The 14950-nt window shown below is 41.2% G+C and overlaps 1 protein-coding gene across 2 annotated transcripts in view; it reads left to right on the top strand.

Annotated features, from left to right (window-relative positions):
- Positions 1-1723: 1723 nt before the first annotated feature.
- Positions 1724-14950, top strand: part of PLPPR4 (phospholipid phosphatase related 4) — a 30342-nt gene continuing 17115 nt past the window's right edge. For both annotated transcript variants that reach the window (XM_086617521.1, XM_086617520.1), the window contains exon 1: positions 1724-1801. In XM_086617521.1, the coding sequence (XP_086473647.1) occupies positions 1724-1801 (78 nt within the window). The remainder of the gene's footprint in view (positions 1802-14950) is intronic.

Below are 14950 nucleotides of genomic sequence, written 5' to 3'. Positions count from 1 at the left end.
TGTGTGAAACGGAGGCAAACAAAGCACTCGAGTAATTTTTAATGGTGTCTGCTAATGATTTTCAAGCCAGACTCATGATTTCTGAATAAGCGAGGCTGATACAGTAAATGCAATTCTAAACAGCCACTGATCATTAACCACTCTCCCCAAAAATAGTTACATATTTGGCAGTAGCAAAGTCTTGCTACAGCCCCTCAATTCTTGCTGGTTTACTTCGAATTACCCAGCAGCAAGGCTAACAAAAAGGGACTTTTTTACTTAAAGGCTAGATCACTGGTGGGTAGAAACCACTACCAGACACCCCCACACCACCCAAAATGATTTCCTGAAATTTGGTGCTGATAGTCGGGCACAAACCTCCTTCAACAAAACTCACAGCTCCTCTACTCCCAGAAGCCCTCCTGGCCACCTCTGCTGCCTGGAGCCCCCCAACCTCCCTTTCACAGGGATACCCATGAGTCCCCTGTAGTTCTGAGTCAGCAGAAACCCTGGAAATCTTTCCTAACAGGGTCAGGACAGGACTATGTGTTGGTATGGCAACACTTGCAACCTGCTGCAGCTCTGAAAAGTGTTTTTCAATGATTTGAAGTCAGACTACAGATTTGCCTTCCACTCCTGCCTGCAGGCATGGAGTGTGTTTTTGCTTTTACCCTCTTATGAAACCTCTTTGCTTGCCTGCGCGGTGCAGAGCACAGACTGACACATCTTCTGTGTAAATGAAAGGAGAACAGCTGCAAAAGAAAAGGGGCTGGTAAGAACCTTCACCTCCACTGCCATAGCAATTTGGCTACAGCAGCCAAAATACCAGCGACCATCTGAACAAGAACAGCAGTTTATTTCTCATGTTCCCCCAAAAAAAGGAGGAACAGGAAATAAACTGTGACTGCTTTTCTCCCTGAACATTAAAGGTAAACACCACAAAGCAAGAATAAGTTTACAGGCACAAAACAAACCTTTGTGGACTTCATTAATGTGCTACAAAAGCATGAGAATTCTATCCCATACTGAGAACTCCTGCAGGCCTTATCCAGGGTACCTCTCATTGACATTAACAGGAGCTTGCCTGAGAAAAGGCTGCAAACTTTGATTCATAAATAGGATCTCAAAATAACACCCTTCACCATGGAAACAATTGTTCGGGTTAATGCTGTTCTTTTTAAGATTGTGGCAGGAACTGCACCAGGTACTTCACAGGTTAGAGAAATCACATGCCCTAGTATTTACTGCACATGGGGTTGAAGAGCTCAGTTCTGCCCAGTCCCAGTCACACCACTCCCCCCGAGTGGCACTGAGGCTGGGGTGAGCTGTCATTAGCCATTTGATCTCAAAAAGAGCAGACCTGCAAGACAACATTTGCCGTACAGGAACGGTATTCCCAGGGCCATTCTCCTACTCTGTTCCAGAGAAAGATTTCCCAGAAAGAAGCCCCAAACTCCCCCCGGAGCGTCCCGCCCGCGGGGACGCTGCTCAGGTGTCTCAGGGCTGTAGGTGCGCATCTGCCTGCCGCTCGCCGCCCGCTCCGAGCGCGCCGCTCGGGCTCTTCGCCCCCTCCCCGGCGGCTCCGGCAGCGCAGCGCCCCGCCGCCGGGCCGGGCCGGCCCCCGCCGCCCGCAGCTCCTGACGTCAGCCCCGCGCACGGCGCGGGGACGCGCTGGCGGGCGGGCGGCGCGGCGGCAGGAGGCGAGCGGCGGCGGGAGCGCGCTGCCGCCCGCAGCCCCGCCAGCATGTCCACGAAGGAGCGGCAAAAGGGCAAAGTGACCAAGGACAGCGTCACCCTCCTGCCCTGCTTCTACTTCGTGGAGGTGAGTGGCGGCCCCCGCCGAGCGGGCCCCTCGGGAGCAGCCGCGGGGGCGGCGGGGCTGGCGGCGGGCGCGGGTTGCGGCGCGCCTCGGAGCCCGTCCGCGGGGAATGCCGCTTTCCCCGCGGAGAGGGAGCTCGCCTCGGCACCGTTTCCGCACCGTCTGATGCAAAATCCCTTCGTGCTGCTTTGCCGTACCGAATCAGCATCGAAGCCCCCCCGTAAGGAGCAGGCGTAAATTAACCTCTTATTTGCGGTCTTTGCAAGTGGGAATTATTCCTAAGAATTACTCAGAAAATGAAAGGATTGCTCAGCTGCATCGCGCTATGAGCACAGGAACCTCTTGGGAGGAAGACATCTTTCAAGAAGGGCTGGCTTCTTGGCAAACACGTTGCTTTGGTAGAATAAAAATCACGTTCGTAAGGGAATGCTTAGGAAAATAGAAACGTTCTCAAAATGACAGTCAGTGGTATGTTTTTACTGACCTCTGGATTATGTGCTTCCTCTAACAGAGTTAAAAATGTCTGTTTTGAAAATGGAATGAGGTTCTCAGCACGTCTTAAAGAGCAAAACCTGCCATGGCTGCTCAGCTGGTAGCAGGTGGAGTTGCAGAGGCACTGGCTGCTCGGTCTGTCACTTGGAGGCATTTAACCCCCTGGAAAGTACAGTCACTTACGTACTTCCATAAGATCATGAGTAGATACAGTGTAAGCTTAAGGAAATCGGTGTGATGTAAATTTGTTTAGTGGCACAGAAGTAAGAGGGGGGTACAAATGTTTTATGGATTGAGCAAATTTCAGGTGACTCCACTCACAAGGAAGTGACTGAGGCACTTAGAGGCACCACATAACTTACCTTAGAGAAAGATCGTGAGAATAATGGGAAGAACTTAATGGTAAAATATGGTGTAAGTTAACTATAACCGGTACACTAAAAAAAAAAAAAAAAGGCATAAAAAATTTACAATGCTTATTGTATTAAATTTTAAAATGTAAACATCGGGTGAAATATAAAGCAAACCCAATTTTTTTTCAGGTGCACTTGGAAGGGCTTTGGAGGTTCTCTGGGAGGTAGAAGGGGTCAGGTTGAGAAGGGATTTTAGGTAACAGTGGACAGTCTCTGCCCCCTGTGCTCCCTCAGCACCTGGACACGGTCAGGAGCTAACCCAAAGTAAACTGCACCAACTGGAAAGCCTTGCAGAGGCTGGTTATATGGAAGCATCAGACACATACTATCCATGTAATTAGGCCTGCTCAAGAAAAGCCCTTTGATGGAAGGTGCTTACTGTCCCACATATGTTACATGAGCTTTGTATGGGAGGGAAAGGTCAAGCTTGAAGAAGCTGTTAGAAAAGGGGTTTCCTCACTCTCTGTACTATCTTTGTTGCTTTGGGAATCCGAACAGGAAGGGAGATTGCTGGACCTCAGCTTGGGCATAACTGTAATGCAGGAGAGAGCGTAGAGATCCTGCAAGGCATATCAGAACTGTGCTGTTCGGTGGGTGTGCTTTGGCCTGCAGCAAGATGGGATGAGTTGCAGAGTTCCCTTATATAATATTAATGGCATACTTATAGTTTCCCCAGAAGCTCCCTGTAGCTGTTGCGAGGAATACGGCAAAGGATTCTGTGAGCAATGAAGAATTTAGACTGAGCATTGTGTACAGTTCCTATATGAAGCAAGCGAGTTCTCTACTCTGGTGTGGGCTCTTAAGACCTTCAGCAAGTCATTTCCAGCTAGATGTAAAAAGAGGCAGAGATCTCTTCAACACCCAGCTCTGAGAGGAAGTTGGAGTCCTCACGTGAGAGTATTTCTATGTTATTCAGTGACGGGAGCAGAGACTAAAGCTTGCGCGAGCCCTTCTACCTCAGGAGCAAGTTCTAATTATTGAGCGGCATGTTTATGGCCCCTCTTGAACTGGTGAACATTGAATACAAGTAAAAGCAACTTCAAGAGAAAAAACTAACTGCAATACACCTGAGCCTAAGCATTGATTAGGCAACTCTTTGGTGAGTTACCAGACCTCTCCTATTACACAGCTGGAGGATTTGAAACCATTTCCCACATTTTAGTTGAGTACTCAAATCACTTGAAAGAAGGGGTGACAACAATTCATATGGCATTTAGAAACACTTACCTTGTGTTACCTGTGCACACCCACCCTGTGTTTACCCACACGTGCCCTGATTCTAATCAGACTAATGAGAATGCCTTTCTAGAGCTTTGTAGCACAGGCAGATGTCGGCACTTCAACAGCATCAGAAAAAGGGCATGATGGCTTAGATTCTTCCATTGTGATTGGCTCAAGAGAATCAAAGATTGAGTTGTGCCTCATAAAGAGGGATTTCATCAAAGATGATTTAATTGCAATGAGAAGTGTAAGGTTCTCAGTGTGGTTGACTGGCATTGCTACATAATGCGGATTTCCTTTGTTAGCAGGAGGTAAGTTCCTAATGAGATCCTACAACAGGCAACCACTTAAAAATAAAACTTACCCAATTTAATTAAGGCTTTCTGATTTTTAAAGCTTTTAATTTCATGAGTGGTGGTTGAACGGATGATGGGAAGCAGGCTTTCAACCTCTCTTCTCTGAATGGTGTTAATTCTTTTATGTTTTTTTTTTCTTCTGATACTCATTCACTTTAATCTTCCCTGACCCATTCATAGCAGAGAATCCCTCCCCACCCTGAATTGCAGCAAAAAAACCATAGCACATAAAGTTTGCACTTTCAAACAAGAAAATTAGCGTTTGCTGTAATGCGCTTTGCTTCAAGACCTAGGAGATCTAGGCCAAAGAAAAAGCGGATTGTTTAGAAAATATGTTACAAAAAACACTAGACAAAAGGAAAGACATGGAATAAAGGCAATTGGGTCAAGGAGGAAGTCAAAATTTTAATGCAGTAGGAAAGGGACATGTTCATGTTATACAAATGAAATTTACAGTTAGAGTGAAAAAATATCTGTAATGTCTAATATAATTCAGGCATGCAGAACAAGTAAAGATGGATTTGCTGCTTCAGAAGGACCTTATCTTTAGAAATAGCAGCAAACCCACAGTTCTGACACTGCGGGTTTTCTGCTATTAGGATCCTTAAGAATGTGTTACGAATGAGACTAACTCCTGTAAACAAACGTGTTTGGTGGCAGCAACTTTGGACTGGAAAAAATATAATTACATAGAATGTATGAACACCAATAGATGGTTAACTTCAAAAGAAATACTCTGGGCCTGATTTTGGTTTCAGTCTAATTTAAGAATAACTCAAACTAGCAGATTTTTAGCAACAGTAGAGTTAAAACATAAACTCAATATGCTGCTCTTAAGATCATCGTTATTACTAGAGCTATAAAAGGAGAATTAGGCAAGAACTTTGGAAGACATAGAAACAAAGAGGAAATAAAATTAAGAGATGGAGCTTCTGAAAAATATGGATGGGCCATTCTCTAAAAACGTCAGAGACAAACAAATGAGCATTATGAAATAAAACTTAATGCATTTTCAATCACATATTTTTCAAGTTTCATTATTCATAAAATAACTTGATGATTTATTGTATGTATCATAAGAATGTTTTAGAGGTTATTTTAAAACACTGGTAATACTTCTGATCTGAGATGCCTGAGAGCTGAAGAGTTTTAGATTGCATTGTGCATCGTGCTCACCTGAAGCACGTGGTAATCTGCACTGCCTGTGGCCATCAGCAGTTTGGCCTGTTTTATTCCTAATTATGCTTGTGGCATTTTAGGGTCCTGTAGACTGTATGGGTTATCTGAGCTCCATACGCAGGGCTCAGAAAGACAAAACTTGCCATGAAAATTCATAGTCCCTCTGGTGTAGTGAGAATTCATTTCCCTGGTAAAAAGTCTACGTGCCTCTGGGAGATACTGAAAATGAGTATTCCTGGACTAAGTTTTGTTTTTTGTTAACTGACTTTCTTTTCAGCATATTCAGAGTATATCATAAGTATATTCGCTTACAGAAGAAATACGGATGTCTCACATTTTAATATGAATCTGGAAAACTTCCAGGGTTATGTAGTTTCTGTTCCTGGCAGAATGGGCACACTTTAGAGGCAGGACAGACAAATAAATTTCTTCTTGGTGAAGAAAAGATTGTCTTCATGCATGCTATCCCACTTCAAAAACTCCTAGTTTAAATCCTGATTTCACAGAAGTCGCTATGAATTTTGCCTTTGACTTCAGTGGCACTATTGCTTCATACAATGCCCCAGATGTGGGAATGCAAAAGGCCCAGGTGTTGTCAGTTGGAGTGACTTGATGCATTTATTCTGAGGCTAAATTGTGTTCCTGTGGCACAGCCTTCATCTGTTCATTGCTTAACTTCCAGGGACTAAAATCGGAGATATTCCAGACAATGTCCCTTGCACAGTTAAATTTTTTCCTTACATTGTCTTCTAGACTCTTGTGTATGACGCATGCATGCATACAGATATACAGGTGGCTTCTTTTTCTACGTTTTCCAAAGCACGGCCAGGAGCTTATCATGCCAGGATTGTTTGGAAACACTTCTTTCAGTACTGGAAGACCACTTAACTTTTTTAACTTTTCTTGTTCCCCAAAAGAGCTGGAATTCCCACCAGCAGCAAGCACAAAGATCTGTTACCATTGTAGGATTCCAGGCTGCAAAATGCAGAAGGTCATCAGCTTCCATTGAAATAAGTGTATGTAGAAAACGTTCGCTGTGTCTCAGCACCAGATGTTTTATTTCCTTTTGTTTCTAACACACACTGACAGAGGTAGGTTTGAAACATCAAATGTTTGTACACATCACTTGGTAGCTCAGTGCCACTTCTCAGTCACATCTGGAATTTTTTTCAGCTCTTCAGCCATGCATGACCCACCACATTTAAATTATGCACTTTGTCACTGCAAGTCACGTATAGGTGTGACTGCAAGAAGACACAAAAAGCCAAGGGAGTGCAGCGATTAGAATAAGAGTAGAGAGAGAGTAGGCGATAGGGCTAAATCCTTCTTCCTAAGAACAGGATGTTTGGATCTAGTGTAAGAGGTACACTGCTGTGTCTTGGAGGCACAGTGTAGTCACATTTCTCTCTAGATAGGTTTTCTGTTATGCTTAAATTAGCCTTAGGGGAACAAAAAACCCACAAAAACAAATAACAAAAAAACCCAACTGTAGAAGATGAAATTATCTCCATACTGTGGAAGTAGCATAATACTTTCCAAATGCATTGCTTTTTCTCTCAAAAGAGTTAACCACGTGTGAGGGGAGAAGAAGAAGGAGAAATACACTTAACAGTCTGCTCATCGAGCTGACCTTGTCATGTGGCTGACTCACAGAGAATAGATGTCAGATTTGTTTATAACAGTGCATTAGAGACCAGCATCCCCAAAATATTAAGGGTCTATCTGAGGAAGCTGCTACGCATTCAAAGCAGCTGTATAATTCATTGGCCAAGTCATCAGTGTTAAATCCTCCACATCACTTCTGTGCTTACAGAAGAGCTGTACGGCCTGCACACTACCAGCTTTTAGCAGATGAACAGAAAAGGAGAACAAAAAGGGAGGTGTCAGGCCTGCCAAGGCTGTCCTAGGAGAAGAAATGCAAATGCCACATGTTAGATCTCCCTGTGTGTTTGGCTACTTGCTTGACAAGTGTAGAGTTTGAGTAGTTCCTAGCAAACAAAGGCCCTGCTCCCTTTTCAGTCCTGCAGCATCCTCCTGACCTAATAACCTGGTAGTGAAAGGAGGCCTGAATGCATTAGGAATTCAAGGAGATGAATTTTTCCAAATGATTACCTCTTCCAAAAGTAGAAAAAAATTTATACCCCTTTCTGTGTTTTTCTTCTGTAATTGTTAAAAATCTGTCACTCTGCAGCCAAAATTATTAAAGAACAGCCTGTTGTGGAACCTTACATACACAGGAGCTGAGCTGTTAAAAACATTGTATCTTGACTGATGAGCTTGTCCCTTAAAAGTTCAATTTGTAGGAAGGGAGTTCAGAAGTGGCAAAACAGCATGGGAGTAAGCCACTGGAGAAGGGTTGGCACTCACAGATTATTTTGTGTGTGTGTGTGTAAACCAATATGTTTCAGGGAGTAGAAAAATTGTAGTATTGTGTAGGAATAGGCAGCTTTGTGCCCTGGAGATGAGGTTTTTGAGGGGACTTCTGGCTGAAGTTTGGTAACAGTCTAACCCGAAAACAACCACTTTGTTTTGAAGTGTTGCTGTTCTTGATTTACCATGACCTTGCAGCAGGAGTGTAAAAAGTTTCATAATCCACAGTACGTGCAATATCCTAAATCTCAGTGCTTGTGGTTATTCATTGATTGTAACTAATCATTGATTTAATTAATCAATAATCATAATGTAACTGTAATCATAATATAATGAATCATCAATTACATTTAAAGTCCGAAAAGAAATGCATTTGTGGTGGGTTTTTGTGTTGTAAAATTTCTGCCTAAGGATTTGCTATTTAAGCACACTTAGTTAAACTGAAACATTTTTTAAGTGTTTTTTGACTATTCCTGTCTGAGAATATTTTTTGGTTTTTTTTTGTTGGTTTCTGTCTGTGTAATTGTTGCTTCACATATACATTTATTAAAAAAAAAGCACTTTTATATCACCTCTGTTTTTGGTCTTACACATACTGAGAGGTTTTCTATTGAGGTTTGGCAGAAGATCGGGAGGTTTGAGGAGTTGCACAAAGATACCTGTTGTATTTCTAAAGCTAGTCTCTAATTGGCAGTCACTGAAATATTCAATTAAACTCTAAAATCAATGCTGGAAATAAGGATAACTTAATTTTCCAAAATGGTAATGATAATAGATTTTAATGGCACCTGGGATTTCAAATTCAATGGTGAGTTGAAATTAAATCCAATAGTGTTAAATCTAGGAGAAGAAAGGCCATCATATCATGTCTCTGGTAGTAGTTTCCACAAAATTTAGACAATGGTGAGGTAAAAATCCTTTAGAGAAAAGACTACAGCTTTGAGTCAGAGGAACCCTGCATCCAAAAAAGGGACAAGCAGCAGCAGAAACTTGAGTTTGGAGAGAAAAGCGAAAAGTCTTTATACAGATGCAACTTTTAGAGTTCTGAAAAGCCTGAGTGCCTTGCTTTAGGCATTTAAGAATTAAGTTTTGAACATAAAAAAATCTACAGACTTGACTTTTAGGTCAAGCAAGTCCCCTGCTCTACAGCCATCCTGTGCTTAGAGCAGTCTTTCAAAAGTCCTCATGACAGCCCAGCTTGCAACACGATTGAGCTTATGCTTGATCTTATCCCAGCCGTGCACAGCAGTCTCACTGAGGGAGAAGGTACAGGACTGGTGTAGCTAAGCAGGAACCACGGTGAGGAGACTATGGGTTTTCAAAACCAAGAGAAGATGGCAGAATTTAGGCTGATACCATGATTTTTTCTTGACCTGTTTCTGGAAGGTATTCAGTCATAGTCATGAGTTCAGTATTCACTCCTGTCAGGATAAGAGACCTGACTTTGTTCCATTCTCTCCTCTCTTTTGTGTCCTCGCACCAAAATACAACAGGACAACAGCCAGGGTGGTTGAAGGCTGCAATCACTGTTAGTAGTTGGCTGAGAATAGGAATACCTTATCTCCTCCAACCCACCACAGCCCTCTTTTTTTGTCTCATCCATCTGTTGTGCCTTGTCATTTAGACCATGAATTCTTTGGCACAAGGACTGACATTTATGATACATTTTAATAGATTCTTCCACAATGCCACAGCCTTGCAGTGCTAACACAACGTAGTTATTAAATAGACTACCCTTCTCCCAAGCACTTGGCTGGTATTTTTTCCATGAGGAGAAACTGATGGCATTCATCAGCTATCTCTTCGAGGCTGTCCTGTTTATTTACTTGATTGCTTACAAAGATTTCCAGAAAACAGGAGAAACAGGCAGCACTTGTGCTTGGGAACAACTTGCTTGCTGTGGAAAGGTTGTAGAATGACCTAAGGATCTAAGAATTTCTTGGCCATCCAAGTCTAAAAAATATTTACAAAATATAGAAGATCCAGATAGTGTATCACGCATCCCTTAAACCTTTTTGAAAGGTAGGCTAGTCATATTATCTTTATTCTGCATCTGTCTAATCGTGTCTTGACTTCCTCTGAAAGCTACATACATACTGCTTCTCTCTTTCCTGCCTAACTTCTATAGACAGGTAAAACTAATCAATTCTACAGCCTTTGTAGTTGCATCCAGTCTCAAGGAAGATCACTCAAGTCATTCTGGCCAGCACACTGAGCAGTGACTTCACTTTTAAACTATAATTACAAGAGAGGCATTTCATTTTTTCCCCCTCACTTAGCCTGACTGAAATATAGCCCAGGCTAACCACTTTTGTAACCCATTTTAAAGAGTGTCTGCTCGTAGCCCCCAACACAGCCCAATACAACACGACCATGGGATCTGGATATGAGTTCAGATAAGAGAGAATGCCTGTAGTGCATTTTAGCAAAGCAAAGAGAGGTCACATAACCGCAACCCTCAAAAGAGGTTCAGACACTCGAGTATGTGACACTCCATGGTTGCACTCTCACAAAGACCATGGATTTTAAGATGTTATTCTCCTGAAAATAAATATGGGTTCTTTGCTTAGTTAAGTGCTGGCAAATATAAGAGTTAAATATGTAAGTACCTGTGTACAGTTTTAGAGAAAGGGAATTTGTAGAAGCTAGTAATTCCCAGAGTGTTTTGAATTATGGATGTATCCAGTTGCATATTCTTTCAAGGTAAGAGAGAAACTAGGAGGGGGGGAGGGCATCGGAGAGTGGGTGCTTATTTGTTGCTTTTCTTTTGGTTTGAGCCTCACTATCTCCATAGTGTCATATCTGATTGCTACTGACTTGCCTGTAACACTTGCAGAGAGAATGTGGTTTTAGTGAAGCTTTGATTACTTGGAAATTCTCCAATGGGAGGGAGCACATTGAATTAGAAATTTAGGGCTCTGCAGAGACCCTGTGAAATAGTAAAGTTAACGGGCCTACATTTTAATTGAAGAGCAATCAGTTCAGTGTTTCCTTCAGAACAACAAGGTTCTGGTGGAAGGCTGGAGACAAAAGTCAGTGCCTCAGATGCTGAACTACCCGAAGGACAACTCTGTGCTATTTAGAGTTCCATCCACTTCAATAAGATTTTCCTACTAAAGCTTGGCCTTCCACTGCCTCATTTGCAAGACCTCTGCTATCATACCAGACCTGTATTCCTGCATTACAGAGGGTGCAGTATGGAGGAGTTACAGGTGTAGGACAAGAGACGGAGCATATGCTGGTACTGGAGACCTCAGGGCTATTAATAACTCACCCAATGGTCAGATAAAGAAACGCAGAACTGACAAAACTGATTTTATGGGTAACAAAGAGTACAAAGAAAAAGCATCCAACATATGTAAGGCATGCCACATATAGTAAATTGGGATATAACGTGAAAAGATGGACCAAAAGAGGAAGAGCAAGGTTTAAAAGCACATTAGCAAACATAAAAATGAACCCAAGTGGTTCCTAGAGTGAGGAAGAATCACCATCAACATCATAGTGCTCCTGACAAAGGATTTGGAATATGCTCACTAGAGTCATAAATAGCTCGGTTTATACAGAATAACTACTTGCTACTTCTAGAATGTAAAAATCATGCAGAGTTGTACCATACAAAGATATGTGAAAGTAAAACAAATTAGCCTAATTTCTAAGATCATCAGAAAAACTGCTGTTACAATTAAACTAAATAAAAGCAAAGCTCCAGGCAGGTCAAGACAAGTACAAACAAAGCATATTTGACAAGCCCCAGTCCTGAGTCCTTGCAAACTCAGCACAAAATCTGTAGCTTGTTAGTAGCAATGACAATACTGTATTTAGCAGGCTACAGCTCTACAGGTTCCTCTTTTCGTGCATTCAAAGCCATGTAAAACTAATCACAGGGAAATTTCCATCTACCTGGGGGTACCCCAGCAAGTTTGGGCCTGGTGATTAAGGGGCAGACAACTTGTGGGGTTTGGGCAGGACCAGTATGGCTTCCATATGTGAGCTATATCATATGACCAGTAACAAATTGTGCTGGCACTGTGGGTCCTGGATAATCTCAAACCTCACAATTAAACCGGGAGCACCCTAAAACGGCCCCAGGAGCAATCACAGCATGTCTCATAGAAGAGTGATGGGCAACCTGAAGGACTGTTTTCTCCCACCTCTGGACTCCTCTCACAGCCATCTCTTCTTCCAGTTCTTTGCAATATGTGATATATGTCTTGTGGCTCTTGGTTGTTACATATCCCATCTGTTTGGAGAAGTTACTATGCTACTGAATGCTCTTTTGGTTTGTCCTGCACTATGTAACAAGCAGGAGCTTTTCACCTTTTATTTTTCTCCTTACATGATCTCTGGGTTGGGATCTCTCTTGTTGAGCTCTTGGGAATAGAGATCATCTTTTCTCAGGCTTGGACAATTCCTAGCTCAATAGAGCAAAATCTTTTAAACTATTAATAACATTAATTACTGTTAATAGCAAAGTCCTATGGCTTAATAAAGGCGCTTAACTTACAGTTTAAGAAAATAACAGGAGGAAAAAGAAAAATTATTTTTTTTTTAAATAAACCAATCCCAAATCAAATCTCTTCAGCAGGTATGCTGATTATGGTCCTGACTTTAAGACTCTAAGCCAAACAGTTTGGCCACTTGGGTCAAAGTCTACATTTACAGGTCTAAATTACAAGCTAAACCTTTCTCCATTAGTAACCAAGAAAGTAAGAGTATAAAAGACTCACTAGTCAAGATATGAACTGAGGTTGGGGGTTTTATTATTCTAATTAGGAACGGGAAAATTCCTATTCCATTTTGTAATTAAAACAATACACATTCTACCATCTAATTATATTTGACATTTTCAAGGTGTTGGGAGCTGAAGTCTATAATTACAGAACTACTGCTGCCTTAAGCAGGACACTCCATAAATATTCATATATTAAATAGCCAGTTATACTGTTTAGAAGATTTTAGAAACATTTGCTTTTTTTTAGAAACGTTAGAATTTTTGAAGACACGTTTTGTATTTTTGTTTTTAAAAAGATAGGAAAAACGTCCTGTGGGATCTGACATACTGTATATAGCAAATTGATTATAAACCTGTTCATTAGTATTGTAAGCAGTTACGTTGGAGACTCATAGTCCTTTAGAATTACTTCTTTTCTTTTAGTAGAATGAGTAATTACAGTCAGAAATAATACAGTAGTCCTGTAGTGAAGTCGTAAGACAGTAAAATGCAATTCTTGTAATTCCTTGATTTTGTAATTAACAATAAAATTATAGCTTACATATGGTAGTTTAAAAAATAAAAAAGTTATCCACATCTTTTATTTTAGTTCCTCACAATAAAATATCACTTCATATATCACCTATTTTTCATAGTTCATTATTGCCATTTAAAAAAGTTGCCTGCCTAAGAATACCATAATCAAAGTAGAGGTGGACTTCTGAGTAATGCAGAGCCTGTTTTCAAGAAGAGGTTTTCCTTTTCTTGACATTAGAGAAATGGAAAAATATGCAATGAAGATGAAACTCTGAGTGCAAAGTGTTCCATGAGTCTGCCTGCTCTGTGTTTCTTTTCTAGGAAATGAACCTTTGGGGACGTCTAGATAAAAGGGCATAATTTCTGAAAAGAAGGGCAGTAGACACTTTGCCTATTTTGGAATAGGTTTGTGTCCTGTTAGAAGATGCTTTGCCCCATGGAACCTAGACCCTGGCTAAGTCATTAGGTATGACTTTCAAATAGCTAATAATAAAAGACATTGCACATGTTTCAAGAGTGAAATGCTGTGCAAACGTGAAATTGCAACATGTTCAAGTTCAAATGCTGTGCAGAATTTTAGTGTCCCAGCAAGAGCAGCAGAGACTCGGTGCAAGCTCCCCACACAGCAGGGCAGCATGCACTGTGCCTGCCTTCTGGTGAGGAGGCCCCTTATCCCAAACAGCTCCATAGGCTCTGCAGGCCGGTGTGGAGAGAAGGGCACCCACTTTCACAACAATCTTAATTATTCCCAGAGTATGAAGACTCCAGGGAAGTCCTCTTTCAGCCCTGCACGTCTGTATAATGACTAGAAACAATCTAGCCCATGTTGAGTAATCGTGCATGCTTTGAATTATAGTCGATCAGGGACTGCATCCAGCAGGAAGTGAGAAATAGTATTATATAATGCATCCAGCTAAAGAATTGGACTTCTTCCTGTGATGGGCAGGAAGCAGAACTCAATTTAGTCACATTGTATATAATTATTCCAGACACGTTATTATATGTCAGATTATATAATATATTGTGTAGTTATTTTACATATTGTGCATGCTATACATTATATGTATGTGTAATACAGCATGTGAGCGGAAATATACATATATGTTTGAGTTACATATACACACACACACAACTTACTGAAGCAAACTTACTAGATGCCTGGTGTTATTTTTGTAGTGCTCATAGCACTTTGGGATGCCATTACACATTCCCTCCCTTTCTGCACAATCACAGCCTCTATGCTGTGCGGCATTACAATGCAATCAACTTGAACACAGATAACTAGACAGGCAAATTCTTCCATTCTCCACCTTCTGCAGATTTTGCTTAGAGCACTTCGAAGATACAACTCACCCTCTTCAAATCTGTCCTTCAGCACGTGAAAGATAAACTGTTCTTTTCAAACAAAAACTAAGTCATATTAAGAAATGTTTCAGGGAAATTTAGCTAGAACCCTCCTTCTTTAACCACCCAGAACCACATTTTATGCACAAAAAGTCTGCATTTTAAAAGCCCAATGTTTAAAAATCTAAAAGTGGCCAGTTAATGCGAGCAACCATTGTCCCTCTGCAATATATTGCAGGTTTTATTCATAATTTTTCTAACATACATGTTCATCCAGTTTTACCTCTGCTTTTTTATTCCATTGTAGAATGGGATGAATTACATTGATCTTAATCAATCAATTATTTTTGTAAATTTTACTGAACATTGCAAGAATAATATGATCTAAGCATGCCCAAAATTATGTTAGGGCAGTCCTTGTTTCACATGATGTGAGGTGCTTGATATAAACGAGGAGGGTTTTTTCCTCAGGAGATGTGATACAGCCTTATCAGATTTTTATGATTTTATCTGTCTAAGTGAAACT

Source organism: Tauraco erythrolophus, chromosome 10, assembly GCF_009769465.1.
Source record: "Tauraco erythrolophus isolate bTauEry1 chromosome 10, bTauEry1.pri, whole genome shotgun sequence".
Classification (NCBI taxonomy): domain Eukaryota; kingdom Metazoa; phylum Chordata; class Aves; order Musophagiformes; family Musophagidae; genus Tauraco; species Tauraco erythrolophus.
The sequence above is the reverse complement of the archived record's forward strand: the minus strand, read 5'-3'. Positions and strand labels throughout refer to the sequence as shown.